At 37.8% G+C, this 17,336-nt stretch overlaps 1 protein-coding gene and 1 long non-coding RNA gene across 2 annotated transcripts in view; one reads left to right on the plus strand and one right to left on the minus strand.

Moving 5' to 3' along the window:
• BUB1B (BUB1 mitotic checkpoint serine/threonine kinase B) overlaps positions 1–17,336 on the plus strand; it is a 60,542-nt gene that overhangs the window by 16,148 nt on the left and 27,058 nt on the right. Inside the window, exons 6-11 of the mRNA XM_082442941.1 lie at positions 6,099–6,268; positions 7,701–7,915; positions 8,088–8,179; positions 9,727–9,956; positions 16,184–16,296; positions 16,829–16,944. Coding sequence (XP_082299067.1) covers positions 6,099–6,268; positions 7,701–7,915; positions 8,088–8,179; positions 9,727–9,956; positions 16,184–16,296; positions 16,829–16,944 — 936 coding nt within the window. The remainder of the gene's footprint in view (positions 1–6,098; positions 6,269–7,700; positions 7,916–8,087; positions 8,180–9,726; positions 9,957–16,183; positions 16,297–16,828; positions 16,945–17,336) is intronic.
• Positions 1–17,336, minus strand: part of LOC309651127 — a 63,750-nt gene that overhangs the window by 6,227 nt on the left and 40,187 nt on the right. The window lies entirely within an intron of this gene.

Here is a 17,336-nt window from a genome sequence, read left to right on the forward strand (position 1 = left end):
TTTGTATGATTTCAATTCTTTTGAATTTATTAAGGTTCATTTTATGGCCCAGAATATGGTCTATCATGGTGAATGTTTTGTGTATACCTGAAAAATATGTCTTTTCTGCTGTTCTGGAATAAAATGTTGTGTAAATGTCATTTAGGTCAAGTTGATTGGTAATCTGTTCTGGTATTCTGTATCCTTGCTGATTTTCTGTCTACTTGTTCTATCAATTACTGAGAGAGGAATTTCGAAGTTTCTTTTATTGTGTTTTGTTTGTTTGGTTGTTTGTTCGTTTTTCTTGCCGCATGGCTTGTGAGATCTTAGTTCCCCGACCAGGGATTGAACCTGGGCCCTCGCCAATGAGATTGCAGAATCCTAACCACTGGACTACCAGGGAATTCCCTCTTTTATTGTGAATTTGTTTCTTCTTTGAGTTCATATCAATATTGCTACATATATTTTGAAGTTCTGTTGTTAGGTGTATACACATTTAGAATTGATCCCTTTATCATTATATAATGTTCATCTTTATCCCTGATCATACTCATTCTGAAGTCAGCTTAATCTGATATTGATACAGCCAGTCCAACTTTCTTTAGTTTGCACGGTACATCTTTTTCCTTTCTTTACTTTTTTTTTTTTTTTTTTTTTTAATAAAGTTTTCTGGTATTGTCATGTGGGCCTGTGATGCTAGTTATTCTTTTTTTTTTTTTAATTTTTATTCATTTATTTATTTATTCATTCATTTATGGCTGTGTTGGGTCTTCGTTTCTGTGCGAGGGCTTTCTGTAGTTGCGGCAAGTGGGGGCCACTCTTCATCGCGGTGCGCGGGCCTCTCACTGTAGCGGCCTCTCTTGTTGCGGAGCACAGGCTCCAGACGCGCATGCTCAGTAGTTGTGGCTCACGGGCCTAGCTGCTCTGTGGCATGTGGGATCTTCCCAGACCAGGGCTCGAACCCGTGTCCCCTGCAATGGCAGGCAGACTCTCAACCACTGCGCCACCAAGGAAGCCCTACTTTTTTTTTTTTTTTAACAGTTTTAGAGTTGTGCAGCCATTGCCACAATCTAATTTTACAACATTTTTAACACTCCAGAATGAATTCCATACTTATTAGCAGTCACTCCCCATTCCCACTCACCCCAGTTCCAGGCAACCACTAATCTGCTTTCTCTCTCTGCATTTGCCTCTTCTGGACATTGCACGTAAATGGAATCCTACATTATGTGGTCTTTTGTGACTGGCTTCTTTCACTTAGCATGTTTTCAAGGTTCATCATAGATGAACATAGTTGTGGCATATATCAGTATTTCATTCCTGTTTATTGCTGAAGAATTTGTCATTCTATGGACATACCACATTTTGTTTATCCATTCATCAGTTATTGGGCATTTAGGTTTTTATTTTTTGGCAATTATGAAATAATGCTGCTATAAACATTCACATTACAGGTTTTTGTGTGGATTCCCTTTTACTTTTTTCTTTTTAACAAAGGGAGTTCTTTTTTTTATTGAAGTATAGTTGATGTATAGTATTATAAATAAAAGTTACAGGCGTACAATGTAGTGATCCACAATTTTTAAAGGTTATACTCCATTTATAGTTATTATAAAATATTGGCTGTATTCCCTGTGTTGTATAATATGTCCTTGTAGGTTATTTTATACCTAATAGTTTGTACCTTCCAATTCCTTACCCCTCTGTTGCCCTTCCCCCTTCCCTCTCCCCACTGGTAACCACTAGTTTGTTCTCTATGTCTGTGAGTCTGTTTCTTTTTTATTTTGTTCACTAGTTTGTTGTATTTCTTAGATGCCACATATAAGTGATATCATACAGTATTTGTCGCTCTCTCTGACTTATTTCACTTTGCATAATCCCCTCCAAGTTCATCCATGTTGTTGCAAATGACAAGATTTCATTCTTTTTTATGACTGAGTAGTATTCCACTGTATATATATACCACATCTTGTTTATCCATTCATCTGTTGGTGGGCACTTAGGTTGCTTCCATATCTTTTTTGTTTTGTTTTGTTTTTTTGTTTTGTTTGTTTTCTTTTGTTTTTTGGGTTTTTTTTAACATCTTTATTGGAGTATAATTGCTTTACAATGGTGTGTTAGTTTCTGCTTTATAACAAAGTGAATCAGTTATACATATACACATATTCCCATATCTCTTCCCTCTTGCATCTCCCTCCCTCCTACCCTCCCTATCCCACCCCTCTAGGTGATCACAAAGCACTGAGCTGATCTCCCTGTGCTATGCGTCTGCTTCCCACTAGCTATCTATTTTATGTTTGGTAGTGTATATATGATGCCACTCTCTCACTTTGTCACAGCTTACCCTTCCCCCTCCACATATGCTCAAGTCCATTCTCTAGTAGGTCTGTGTCTTTATTCCCGTCTTACCACTAGGTTCTTCATGACCTTTTTTTTTTTCCCCCTTAGATTCCATATATATGTGTTAGCGTACCTTGGCAATTGAAAATAACACTATTCTGAACACTGGGGTGCATTTATCTTTTCAAATTAGTGTTTTTGGTTTTTTCGGATATATACCCAGGAGTGGAATTGCTGGGTCATATGGTAGTTCTGTTTTTAGTTTTTTGAGAAACCTCCGTACTCTTTTCCATAGTGGCTGTAGCAATTTACATTCCTACAACAGTGTACAAGGGTTCCCTTTTCTCCACATCCTTGCCAACATTTGTGATTTGTGTTCTTTTTGATGATAGCCATTCTGACAGGTGTGAGGTGATACCTCATTGTGGTTTTGGTTTTCATTTCCCTGATGATTAGCGATGTTAAGCATCTTTTCATGTGCCTTCTGGCCATCTGCATTTCCTCTTTGGAAAAAAGCCTTTTAAGGTCTTCTGCCCATTTTTTAATCAGGTTGCTCCTTTCGCTTTTAACCTGTCAATGTCTTTATATTTAAAGTGGTTCTTACACACTAAAGAGTTGGGTGTTGTGTTTTTCTCAGTTCTCGCAGTATCTTTTATGTGGTATATTTAGAACATTTTAATGGAATTATCAATTTTGGGGGATTTAGATCTGTTATTATTTGTTTTCAGTTTGTTCTCTGTCTTTTGTTCCTCTCTTGCCCGTTTCCTGTCTTCTTTTGGATTATTTGAATTTTTTTTTTATTATTTCATTTTAATTTATTTTATTGGCTTTTTGTCTGTTACTTTTTTAGTGGTTGCTCTAGGGTATATTATACATATATCTAACCTTTCACAGTCTACTTAGAGTTAATATTTTACCACTTCAAGTAAAATATAGAAGCTTTATAACCATATAGGTTCTTTATCTTCCCTACTTTTTTGATACACTGGTTGTATGTATTATATTTACATACATTGAAAACCCCATCAGGGACTTCCCTGGTGGCACAGTGGTTAAGAATCTGCCTGCCAATGCAGAGGACACAGGTTCGATCCCTGGTCCGGGAAGATCCCACATGCCCCGGAGCAGCTAAGCCGGTGCGCAACAGTTGCTGAGCCTGCGCTCTAGAGCCCGCGAGCCACAACTACTGAGCCCACGTGCCACAGCTACTGAAGCCCACGCACCTAGAGCCTGTGCTCCACAACAAGAGAAGCCACTGCAATGAGAAGCCTGCACACCGCAAGGAAGAGTAGTCCCCGCTCGCTGCAAGTAGAGAAAGCCCATGTGCAGCAACAAAGACCCAACACAGCCAAAAATAAATAAATTAAATAAATAAATTAAAAAAAAAAAAGAAAACCCCATCAGACAATGTTATAATTTTTGCTTTCATCAACCATACATATTTTAAAGAACTTAGGAGAAAAATAATATTTTATATTTACCATTTTTGTTCTTTCTTTATTCCTGAAATTCCAGGTTCTCCTCTGGTATCATTTCCTTTCAGCCCAGTGAGGTTTTTTTTAGCCATTCATTTAGAGTGAGTCTTTTGTCAAAAAATTATCTTAGTTTTGTTTTCATCTGAGAATGTCTTTATTCATCTTCATTCCTGAAGGATATTTTCACTGGATGTAGAATTCTGGGTAACAGTTCTTTTAACATGTTTCTGTCTTCTGGACTCCATGATTTCTGATGGGAAATCTGTAGTCATTTGAATGGTTCTTCCCCATTTTTTGTAATGTGTTGATTTTCTCTGGGTATGTCTAAGATTTTTTTCTTTAACATTGCTTTTCAGCAGTTTGATCATGATGTGTCTAGGTGTGATTTCCTTTATGTTTAATCCATTTGGGGATTACTGCACTTTTTGAATTTGTAAATGCATGCCTTTCACAAAATTTGAGAAGTTTTCAGCCATTATTTTAAAAATACGTGTCTATACCTTTTCTTCTGGGACTTCAGTTACACATATGTTAGACTTTCTGATATTGTCCCACAGGTCCCTGAAGCTCTTCATTTAAAAAAAATTTTTAACCTTTATTCTTTCTGTTCTTTAGGGTGACCAATTTTTATTGATTTGTCTTCAGGTTCATTTACTCTTTTCTCAGTCTTCTCCATTCTGATAATGAGTATATCCAGTAAATTTTTTATTTCAGATACTGTGTTTTTCAGGTCTAAAATTTCCATTTGATTCTTTTTCATACTTTCTGTGTGTCTGCTGAGAACTACTATCTTTCCATTCATTTCAAATGTTTTTACCTTTATCTTATGGAGCATCATTATAATAGCTGCTTTAAAATCTCTGTCTGAAAACTAACACCTGGGTCATTTGATGTTTGTATCTGTTGATTTTTTTTCCTTTGAGAATCAGTCACATTTTCCCAGTTCTTCATGTGTGAGGTAATTTTGGATTATATCCTGGACATTTATCCTGAATTATTCGACTCTAGGTCCTGTTGGTTGATGTTCTCTGGAGAATATTGATGTTGTTGTCTTATTAGGTAACTAACCTTCAGATATCATAATTTCTTTTTCATCTTATGTGGGTACTGGTTCCAGTGTCAGTTCAATTTTCTAAGACCTTTGGGTCTATCCCATGTGTCTGTTGCTCTGGGGTTAGTCTAGGACTTGGGCTGTGGTTTATACTATAGTTCAATTCTCAAAGCCTTTTCTCTGCTGCTTTGGGTCTGCCCTGTGTATGCATAGCTCAGGGGTGAGTCCAGAGCTTGTGCCCATTCATGTATAGAATTAGGAGATCCCTTTCTTCAGCTCATCCTCTCCAGTGTTTCTTTCATACTCATTGGCCCTCAGAGTCCCGTTTTCCCAGTCCTCTGGCCAGGAAGATGAGGTTTCTCTAGGAGTTTTAGCTTCCTACACAACCAGTGTAACAATTCAAAGTGAGGAAAAGAGATGAAGGAAAAAACAAAACAAAAAAACCAGGAAGCAGCCCTGTGTGGGTTGTTTCTTCAAGTTTGACTCCTCTCCACAGTCCACTTGCTTTTGTTTACGTTTCAGAGACCTCAGTTGCTTTTTTGTATTTGTCTAGAGTTTTTAATTATAATCAGTGAGAGAGAGAGAAGCTATCATGAGCTTGTTCCATCTTGGCCAGTATTTGCAGTTTATTCAGTTTTTTTACCCTTTTGATAATGCTTAAAACTTGGGCAGCAGCACAGGAAGTTTAGTCTTCAAACTTCTGCCAGCTTTGCTAAAGTAAAATGTCCTGTTGGATGCAACTTCATTTCATCTGATTCAGGAAAAATGGTGGGGTAGGGGGTAGGGTGGGGATTCTATGTAGAGAGAGAAAGACACGCAGCGATAAAAATAGACGTGGCAAGATGTTAACAATTAGTGAATCTAGGTAAAGGGTATATGGGTGCTTATTTACTCTTTCAACAATTTTGTGAGTTTAAAAAGTTGATGGGAAACTCTGATCTTAATAAATTCTATGATCTTAATCTTAGACACCCTGATCTGATCCTGAGATCAACCTACTGGTACTCTTCAGAGTATTTTTAATTGGTCAGATTTGGACATACAGAGGGGGAGCTAAATCATTCTAGCCAAAACCTTTTCTGATTTCAAGGTGGCTTTCTTTATTCCTGAGAGAATAAACACTTGCTTTTGGCTATTTCTATATATTTCTTCCCCTATCCCACTTTTCGCCCTTGTTTAACAAATTAAGAAATTTGTATTTGGTGAGTAGTGTTCATCTCACCAAATGTTAATTGTCCATTCTCTTACTTTAGACAATTCCAAGCTCGAGTGTCTCGGCAAACTCTGTTGGCACTTGAGAAAGAAGAGGAGGAGGAAGTTTTTGGATCTTCTGTACCACAGCGAAGCACACTGGCTGAACTAAAAAGCAAAGGGAAAAAGACAGCAAGAGCTCCAATCAGCCGTGTAGGAGGTGCTCTCAAGGGTAAGTTTGTTAAGTGTTATTATGGGAAGCTCTTAGTCTCAGGTGGTAGGCAAATTATGTAAGGAGATCATGTATAAATATATATGTGGACATTGTCCTTCTGTTCTGAGTACTAGGTAGCAAAAAAGAAAAGTCTAAGGAGAACTGAGATCACAGTGTGCAGTAACACTAAAACATGTCAGCATTTTGTGTCTTAATTAAGAAAAACCCATTCTGAGGCCCTTATAATGCAAAAAAAAAAGAGAGAGAGGAAAAGAAAAACCTAACCTAATATACAGGGAGCATCTAGAGTTTCTCAGTTTTAGTTGTTAGTTGAAAGAATATATGCAATAATATAGCAAGTATTATCAAAGTAAAGCTTACGTGTACCAAATCCTCAAAGAATGTTTTAACTTGGTCTTCAGCTTTTGGGGGGTCAGAAATTGGGCTCTCTTTGTATACCTAAAGATGATCAGTAATAGCTTTTTTAAAAATTCACTATTTTTTAGGGAAATTTAGGTTTACAGCAAAATTGAGTGGAAGGTACAAGGATAAATAATTATTAACCAAATTTATAGCAGTTAGACATGTAGACCAGATTTTTAAAAGAAAATCTTATCCCTTTCCTGATATCAACTTTTAATACTCAGAATGGGGACTTCCCTGGTGGCACAGTGGTTAAGAATCTGCCTGCCAATGCAGGGGACATGGGTTTGAGCCCTGGTCTGGGAAGATCCCACATGCCGCAGAGCAGCTAAGCCCATGCACCACAACTACTGAGCCTGCGCTCTAGACCCTGTGCACCACAACCATTGAAGCCCGTGCGCCCTAGAGCCCGTGCTCCCCAGCAAGAGAAGCCACTGCAGTGAGAAGTCCATGCGCAGCAACAAAGACCCAACGCTGCCAAAAATAAATAAAAATTAATACTCAGAATGTTCCTTGGAGATCTGAGAATTAGGGTATAAGGAATATAGTCTTAAAGAATATTTCATCCAGAGCATGATGAAGCTTGATTCTAATAAGCAGCCCCACTAAAGAGACTACCACTAATAAGTGGGCTAATTCGTTTTTTCTAGATTCAGTACATTTCAGCTGATTTCCACTGAGAGAAAGTTTTAAACTGAAAAATGAAGATTAAGATTAGGTTAGTCTGGTAAAATTAGGCAATGTTAGAATGATGACTGAAGGAAGATGTAGAATTTGTTTTTTGGATATCTATGCATAAAAGATTACAGGTGAGGGAAAAGAGGTAGGGTATAAGTAACATACAGAATGGACTTAAAAATTACTAATTTGATCCATTAAGGTTTTTAAAATTATTATTTTAAAAAATCTCTGATTCTATGGTAGTAGAAGTAATCTCCTTGATTTGGGAAAGAATTAGGTATACCTTCTTGGGCATCTAAATTGATAATTAAAGATTTTACATCAAGTTTTAATATTTTTCTCTTAGCTCCAAGACAGAACAGAGGACTCCAAAATCCAGTTCCTCAACAGATGCAAAGTAATTCTAGAATTACTGTTTTTGATGAAAATGCTGATGAACCTTCTAGAGCAGAGTCATCTAGGACTACAGGGCAGCCATGGATAGCACCTCCTGTGTCCAGGGCCAAAGAGAATGAGCTGCAAGCTGGCCCTTGGAACACAGGCAGGCCTTTGGAATACAGGGTAAGGACTCTTAGATCCAGTTTATTTGCTGACATAACAAAGACTTCAGAGTTAGAGTAGAGGAGTATTTTTAGCATCTCTTCTAATTCCTCTTGAATAATTAGGCATGGTCTGCATATGTTGTGTCAGAATGTAAAACCATGGTAATTTTAATTTTCTTCTTCATCGCCAGCCTCGTGGCAGTACAGCTTCTATGACAGCTATACCCTCTATGCTTCCCAGTTTTACTCCATATGTGGAAGAGACTGCACAACAGCCAGTTATGTGAGTTTGGTTTCCAGATATTTTGAGGTGGGAATTATTAAGAGTGGGCAGGGGCACCTATCCTAGTTCCCAAAGGCATTTTCTTCTTTGTGGGGATGAAGGTAAACCAAAGTTTTATTTCCTTTACATCTGTATTTTTTTGAGTATGTTAGGGCTAAAAGACTATTTGTTAGTATTATTAAGGAATAAACTCAGTAGGTTTATGTTTACATTGCTGTAGTCAAAAACAGTCTCTGTGATTTAAATGAGGTGTTCTACCTTTGTTATTGACAGTAATGAGAAATTATGGCAGTTTTTCCTCGTAACCTGCTTTTTCTTTCTGGATGTCTTTTTCTTCCTAACCCTTGGCATTTCTGTTTATAAGAAAAAATGTGATAGATGATGATTAAATAATCAGGCAGTCTGAGATTCAGTCTAATATGTAACATTGTGGAGTTCTAATATTAGGTCGTATTTTGCGCCCCATTGCAAGAGTTTCCTCATAACTAAGCTATAACCCTTCGTATATGCTAGGTATGATGTTTGTGTGGGATTTTCATAGAGTCTTTTATCAGTTGAGCAAGTTGAGGAAGGCTTTTAAGCATGTAGATGCTTGGGCCATTAAAGGTTCTGATCCAGTGTATCTGAGGTGAAGACCAGGTATCTTTAGTTGTAAAAAGGTACATAAGAAAATAAAAGATATATAAGTGATTCTGATCCATTGTCCAGATTGAGAACATCTGCCCTATCCCGATAGAGGTACTTTATGCTTCATTCTTTTCAAACCTATATTACCACTCTCATTCTTCCCCCTCAGCTGAGAACGTTGGATTTCACATCATCAGTTCCCTAAATGCTATATTCCTGACTCTAATTCTTTGGGGTGCTAAACAATGGAAAATGGGCTGTATTGCATAAGTTGACTTCATTTCATACACTGGCTTTGATTTAGATATTTCCACAGACATAGAAAGCAAACTTATGGTTACCAAAGGGGAAAGATGGGGGGAGAGATAAGTTAGGAGGTTGGGATTAACATATACACACTACTATATATAAAATAGATAACCAACAAGGACCTACTGTATAGCACAGGGAACTATACTCAATATTTTGTAATTACCTATAAGGGAAAAGAATCTGAAAAAGAATATATATATAAATATATATATATGTATAACTGAATCACTTTGCTGTACATCTGAAACTAACACACAAATCAACTATACTTCAATAAAAAAAATTTTTTAATAAAAATAAAAATATTACCTCCTTTAAAAAAAAAAGATATGATATTCAGATTTATTTTTACCTATAAGTAATAAAAGCTATATGATGACCCTAACTTACACCTAATTTCCTTCTTCATCATAGTAGTACTCAGAACATAATTGTTGATGGACCATGTAAATTATTTTTAGCCTGTTTTCTCAGTCTTTTTTGTTTTTGTTTTTTTGGAATCGATCACATATAGCCTCACTACTGACATTGTCCCTGTGTTCTGTCAAAACGTAAGAAATAACTCATTTGATCTGTATGGTGAATAATAATTATCTTGCTTCTTTTAGGACACCATGTAAAATTGAACCCAGTATAAACCACATTCTAAGCACAAGAAAGCCTGGAAAGGAAGAAGGAGATCTCCTGCAAAGAGTTCAAAGCCTTCAGCAAGAGTCTGAGGAGAAGAAAGAGAAAATGATGTATTGTAAGGAGAAGATTTATGCAGGAGTAGGGGAGTTCTCCTTTGAAGAGATCCGGGCTGAGGTTTTCCGGAAGAAATTAAAAGAGCAAAGAGAAGGTATGTGTATTGATCTAGTTCAAGTTTGTAAAAATAACTTAGTTGTAGGAAGATTGAGTTGATATGTTAAGTCTGAGGAAAATTACCCCATTGTGTGTACCTTTATGTGATGCTTCTATGGTTTCTATGTTTCTCCATTTAGGCTGAATTTCCACTGTTGCTTTCCATGAGACCCCTGAGGAAAAATATTAAGCAACTAAGTTTGTGTTCAAAAGTAAAGGAACTGCATGACCAATTCATAATTTCCCTGTAATCGGCAGACAGAAAAGTGCTTTTCCTAACATTTCCTAAATATTTCACTTTACTTTTGATACTTCGACTGAAATTTCTCCCAGGGCTTATTCAGGTTAACATACTCACTCATTTAGATGATAGTTATGTGTACTGTTTATTAAAGACATTATGTTCTTTCTAAGGTAAGGGAAACTTCACTATAAATTGAAAAACTGGGAATTTGGGGGAAGTGGGAAGTGGTTCTGATTCTGAAGCCTAGAAGTACTTGGGGGTAAGAGGCGTGTAGAATAGGCTGAAAGTAGGGAAGTATAGCATTTGGAGCTTAAGGCATTAGAAGATGCCTGAGAGTACAGAAAAGGAGGTAGGGGAGAGTCCAAAAATAAATTTCATTCATTTAGACATTTTGACAAGGATCTATACCAAGAAAGAAGAAATTTTTTTTTTTTAAACACAGGCATCCAGAGTAACCTACTATTGCAGCTCAGCTCACTTAAGGAGATGTGGCATTCATAAGGCTAGCTGGGAAACTTAACCCTCACTTATAATTTGTTAGAGAAAAAAATATTTCAGAGTTCCAGGTGACAAGTTAGAAGCAAACGTCTGTAAAGTAGACTGTACGTTTGGAATTGCCTTATTTGTTATATCAACTGGTGCCTTCCAAGGTTGACAGAAGTGCTCTGGGCTCAAATAATACATTGAAAAATGGAATCTACGTGTCTAGGTAGGAGACAGGGAATGGTTAAAAAGCAAGGAGCTGGTTGTGTAAAGCTTTTAGAAGTGGGAACCACCACAACAAAGAAGTAGGCTAGCAGAGTAGCCAAATAGGAGCTGGGAAAGGAACTAGGTACTTAGATTAAAACTACTGTTTCCTGAAGGGAAGGCTCTAGCTAAACCAAGTATATAAAAGTAAAATAGTACATTTTATTCTCAACTAGCCAAAGAAGGACCTGAGCTAGGGTTAGTTGGGATTTGAGTCGATAAAAAGAAGTATTGACCTTTGAGGATACTTTAATACTCGTTTCCTAACCTTGTCTCTGAATCTAGTTTGTACTCTTATAAATCCTTATGCCTATAAGAAAGAGGTTTCTTCTTATATTGAAAACTAGCTTCAAAGATTGTTGCAGACTTTCACTCTCAGGTAGGGATATGAGAAATGAGGAAGCCACAGGTTAGGCCTAAAGACAAGGCTGTTATCCTTTCTTCCCATTGCTACTTCCACACCATTTTCCCCCTCCTCCTTCAAAAAGCTTCTTTCGGATTCATGTCTTCCAATATTTTTTTTCTACCTCTTGAGCCTCCTTCGTGTTCTCACCTCAGACTTTTTCGTCACTCCCTGTCACTCATTAACTGACTAAGCACCTGGCTCATATCTTACTTTCTACTCCCTACATCATCCACTATATTGTATTCACCTGGCAGAACCTCAACCCTGGTTAAATCCAGCTCTCTGCTCACACTCTGTACCTGCATCCAAGTATTGATAGTTTAAATGTAGCTGGAGAAAAATGCAACTGTGTGTATCGGTCTCATTTTAAATTCTTTTTTTTTTTTTTTTAATTGGGGTATAGTTGTTTTACAATGCTGTATTGGTTTCTACTGTGCAGCGAAGTGGAGTTCCCTGTGCTATACAGCAGGTTCTCATTAGTTATCTATTTTATACATATTAGTGTATATATGTCAATCCCAATCTCCCAATTCATCCCACCCCACACTTTCCCCCCTTGGTAACCATACATTTGTTCTCTGCATCTGTGTCTCTATTTCTGCCTTGCAAACCAGTTCATCTGTACCATTTTCCCAGATTCCACATATATGCGTTAATATACGATATTTGTTTTTCTCTTTCTGACTTACTTCACTCTGTATGACAGTCTCTAGGTCCATCCACATCTCTACAAATGACCCAATTTCGTTCCTTTTTATGGCTGAGTAATATTCCATTGTATATATGTACCACATCTTTTTTTTAATATATACATTTATTTATTTTTGGCTGCATTGGGTCTTTGTTGCTGTGCGCGGGCTTTCTCTAGTTGCGGCGAGCAGGGGCTACTCTTCGTTGTGGTGCACGGGCTTCTCATCGCTGTGGCTTTTCTTGTTGTGGTGCACAGGCTCTAGGCATGCGGGCTTCAATAGTTGTGACATGCAGGCTCAGTAGTTGTGGCTCACAGACTCTAGAGCACAGGCTCAGTAGCTGTGGCACACGGGCTTAGCTGCTCCACGGCATGTGAGATCTTCCCAGACCAGGGCTTGAACCTGTGTCCCCTGCATTGGCAGGCGGATTCTTAATCACTGTGCCACCAGGGAAGCCTGTACCACATCTTCTTTATCCATTCATCTGTTGATGGACATTTAGGTTGCTTCCATGACCTGGCTATTGTAAATAGTGCTGCAATGAACATTGGGGTGCATGTGTCTTTTTGAATTATGGTTTTTTCTGGGTATATGCCCAGTAGTGGGATTGCTGGGTCATATGGTAGTTCTAGTTTTAGTTTTTTAAGGAACCTCCATACTGTTCTCCATAGCAGCTCTATCAATTTACATTCCCACCAACAGTGCACCCTCTCCAGCATTTATTGTTTGTAGATTTTCTGATGATGCCCATTCTAACCGGTATGAAGTGATACCTCATTGTAGTTTTGATTTGTATTTCTCTAATAATTATTGATGTTGAGCATCTTTTCATGTGCCTCTTGGCCATCTGTATGTCTTCTTTGGAGAAATGTCTATTTAGGTCTTCCACCCATTTTTTGATTGGGTTGTTTGTTTTTTTGATATTGAGCTGCATGAGCTGTTTGTATATTTTGGAGATTAACCCTTTGTCCATTGCTTCGTTTGCAAATATTTTCTCCCATTCTGAGGGTTGTCTTTTCGTCTTGCTTATGATTTCCTTTGCTGTGCAAAAGCTTTTAAGTTTCCTTAGGTCCCATTTGTTTATTTTTGTTTTTATTTCCATTTCTCTAGGAGGTGAGTCAAAAAGGATCTTGCTGTGATATATGTCAAAGAGTGTTCTTCCTTCGTTTTCCTCTAAGAGTTTTATAGTGTCCAGTCTTACATTTAGGTCTCTAATCCATTTTGACTTTATTTTTGTGTATAGTGTTAGGGAGTGTTCTAATTTCGTTCTTTTACATGCAGCTGTCCAGTCATTTTAAATTCTTGACCACAAATCTCAAATGAGCATTTACCAGTGCCTAACAATCATCCTAGTTTCCTGGTAGGTGAATTTCTTCTTTCTGCTAAACAACTAATTTAATTTTCTTTCATATTTTCAAATCTGCATCCCTGTCCCTCCTCACCTATAAACTCGTTTCTAATTTCATTGAGAAAATAGAAGGAATGTAATAGTAACTCCATTTTCTTCCACCAAATCTGCCATATCTGCAATCTATACCTATACACTCATTCTTTCGGTTAAAATTAACGTTTCTGGGGCTTCCCTGGTGGTGCAGTGGTTAAGAATCCGCCTGCCAATGCAGGGGACACGGGTTCGAGCCCTGGTCTGGGAAGATCCCACATGCCGCGGAGCGACTAAGCCCGTGAGCCACAATTGCTGAGCCTGCGCGTCTGGAGCCTGTGCTCCGCAACGGGAGAGGCCACGATAGTGAGAGGCCCGCGCACCGCGATGAAGAGTGGCCCCCACTTGCCGCAGCTAGAGAAAGCCCTCACACAGAGACGAGGACCCAACACAGCCATAAATAAATAAATAAATAAATACATACATACATAAATTTAAAAAAAAAAAAAAAAAAAAAAAGAATCCGCCTGCCGATGCAGGGGACACGGGTTTGAGCCCCGGTCTGGGAAGATCCCACATGCCGCGGAGCAGCTAAGCCCGTGTGCCACAACTACTGAGCCTGCGCGCCTAGAGCCCATGCTCCGCAACAAGAGAAGCTACCGCATGAGAAGTCTGTGCACCGCAACAAAGAGTAGCCCCGCTCACAACTAGAGAAAGCCCGTGGGCAGCAATGAAGACCCAACATGGCCAATAAATAAATTAATTAATTAAATTTAAGAAAAAAATTAATGTTTCTCTGTTCCTATCAAAGGAGTGGCCCTTTTTTCTTCCCCTTCCAGCATTTTCCCTTTTTACTAAACCATTCTCACTAATTTATACATATATACTCTAATGTCTCCATTCTTTTAAAAAAAAAAAAAAATCTCCATTATCCTCATATTCTTCTCCAGCTACTACCCCATTTTTATACTCTCTTTCACAGCAAAATTTTGGGGGAATTGTAATCTTCTTTTGCTGCCTGTTATTTCCTCAAGCATCCCTTCTATTCCAGTGATCACGGTGACCAGAAACCTCCTTTTTGCCAAATCTTATGGCTCTTTCTCAGTCCTGATCTTTATTGACCTCTTGGCTTCATTTGGCATAGTTGATGAAATACTACTTTATGAAATGCTTCTCTTGGCTTCTTCCTTGATGTGTATTCCCACTCAGTTTCCTTTACTACTGTTCTTCTCATTCAGGACCTCTTCCTGAGGCCCAGGGGAGAGTTCTGAAGTATCCCAATTATCTTTTCTTTCAACAGCTATCTTTAGGTGATAGATTAAATACTGTTTGCAAGCCATGGAGTCTCAAATTCATATCCCCATCCCTGACATTTCACCTGAACCGCAGACTCACATTTAGTTGCGTGCATCTATTGGCTATCCTAATAGACATTTTAAACTCAACCTAACCAAAAATAGTTACTGGGACTTCCCTGGTGATCCAGTGACTAACACTCTGCACTCCCAATGCTGGGGGCCCTGGTTCGATCTCTGGTCGGGGAACTAGATCCCACGTGCTGCAACTAAGAGTTTGCATGCTGCAACTAAATATCCTACATGCCTCAACTAAAAGATCCTGCATGCCGCAAGGAAGATCCTGCATGCCGCAACTAAGACGTGGTGCAGCCAAATAAATAAATATTTTAAAGAAAAACAAAGTTAGTGATTTCTGTCACAAACCACACCCCAATATGCAAATGTACCACAGGCTTCCCTATCTCAATAAAAGGCATCCCCATGCACGCAACTGGTTCAAGCCAAAAAAAAGTCCAGAAGTCATCTTTGATCCCTCTTTCTTTACCGTTCCCCCACATCTAATGAATAAGCCTATCAACTTTACCACCAAAAAATTTCATAAATCTTTCATTTATCACCATTCCCATTGTTACCTCAATCGAAACCACAGTCTTTTAGCTGGACTACTGCATTTAGACTTTCTGCCCTCATTCTGGCCTTAACACAGTCCATTTTATTCACAGCAAATTATCTTTTTTAAAAAGTCAGATCATGTCACTCCTTTATTTAAAATTCTCCAGTGTTTTTTCATTGTCTTAGAATGCAGTAGAGTCTTTACTCCTACATGATTTAGCTATTGCCTACCTCTCCAACCTCATCTTTTACTTTGTTCCCTCTATCTGTGCTACAACCATGTTGGCCTTCTTTTGGATCCTTGAACACAATAATCTTGTTCCTGCATTAGGACCTTTGTGCCAGCTAGTCCTTTGGCCTAAAATCTTTCCCCAGATCTTTATATGACTGGCCCCTTGTCATCCAGGTTACAGCTTTCTAATGTAACTTTCTTAGATGATCTTCCCTGATCTCTGGTCTTAAGTAGCCCCTGACCTCCATCCCCCTACCCAGTGACACATTCTCACATCACCTATTTAGTTTTATTTTTAAAACTGATTTTTCTTGTTAATTTCTGTGTTTGTCTCTCCCAAATTGAATGTTAGCATCACATGACCAAGGACTTTGTATTATGTACCACTAAAACCTAAATTCTTAAAGTTGTGCTTGGCACATAATAGATATTCTATTTTTTATTGATTGAATGAATAAATAATAGAGACCTAGACCTCAGGTTGAGGGCTTTGCTCCATTTGTATCATTCTCATCTGTAATATTAACATATGTTGAGGACATGAGCCCCAAAGACAGTTTTTGACAGGATAAATTGCTATGAGGAGTAATGCCTCAGCCAACTTCACTGTTTCTAGCTGAGCTACTGACCAGTGCAGAGAAGAGAGCAGAAATGCAGAAGCAGATTGAAGAGATGGAGAAGAAGCTAAAAGAAATCCAAACTACTCAGCAAGAAAGAGCAAGTGATCAGGTCATTCTCTTTTTCAATACATACAATTAATGCTTATTGAAACAAATTTAAACAATATAAAAATATAGAAGGTAAAAAGTCCTGTCAGACCCACTCAGTTTCTGATAGTTTCTTCGCTATTAATATCAGTAAAGTTGAGCATGAAAGTAATTTAACAGGTGACTTCAAATGGAATTTGGGGCATTTAAGTGATGCAATTTATTGACTATTGACTTCTTAGTTATACTCTAAAGCACTACTCTGTTACTTCTGACTTTAGATTTTTATTCTAGTTATGTTCAATTAAAATGAGATTAGCTAAAGAAATTTAGTGTGTTATTTCCTTGCCACTACTCAGTTGAGTACAACAGTACCAGTTTATACTGGGAACATGAATTATTGGGAAGAACTTTTGTGGTACAGACATTTTATATGGTTAGTAGATGTCTAGGGGAAGAGTATAGTAAAGTTAATTTTGGCACTAAAACTTGAGAATAGGTAGCATTTTCTATATAGGAGGGACACATTGACTTTGTTTATTTAATGCAAATAGCAAGAAGAGAAGATGTCTACAAAGGAGACAGCTGAACTGCAAATTGTTTCAGAGTCTCAGGAAATACCAGGAATGGCTCTATGCAATTCTGTTTGCCCAGTAAACTCTTGTGCCAGGTAGGACCGCATTGGTGGGAGGGATGATGCTTATAGGAGGGCATCTAGAACCGACCTTTGACTCTCTAGTGACTTGAAGTCTCCTTAACTTTTATAGTATTGAGACATGATTTTTGCAAGTCTTTGTCACAACATAAGCTGTGATGCTGATGAGAGAGGTCTGGGTGCTGGCTCTTTTCTGTTAAAAAAAATACATGTTTCTTATAAAAACAATCAAATAATTTTTTAAATGATAATACCACCCATTTCTACTACCAAGAGATGACTAGTATTAACATTGGTATATTTCTTCTTATTTGTTGTTTTGGTTTTGTTTTATAAAAATGAAAGCTTACCATTTTGTAATCTGCTTATACTGTTAATGTAACTTAATGTAACTTAACATCTGTTAT

Source organism: Balaenoptera physalus (genome assembly GCF_965194825.1).
Source record: "Balaenoptera physalus genome assembly, chromosome: 2".
Classification (NCBI taxonomy): Eukaryota; Metazoa; Chordata; class Mammalia; order Artiodactyla; family Balaenopteridae; genus Balaenoptera; species Balaenoptera physalus.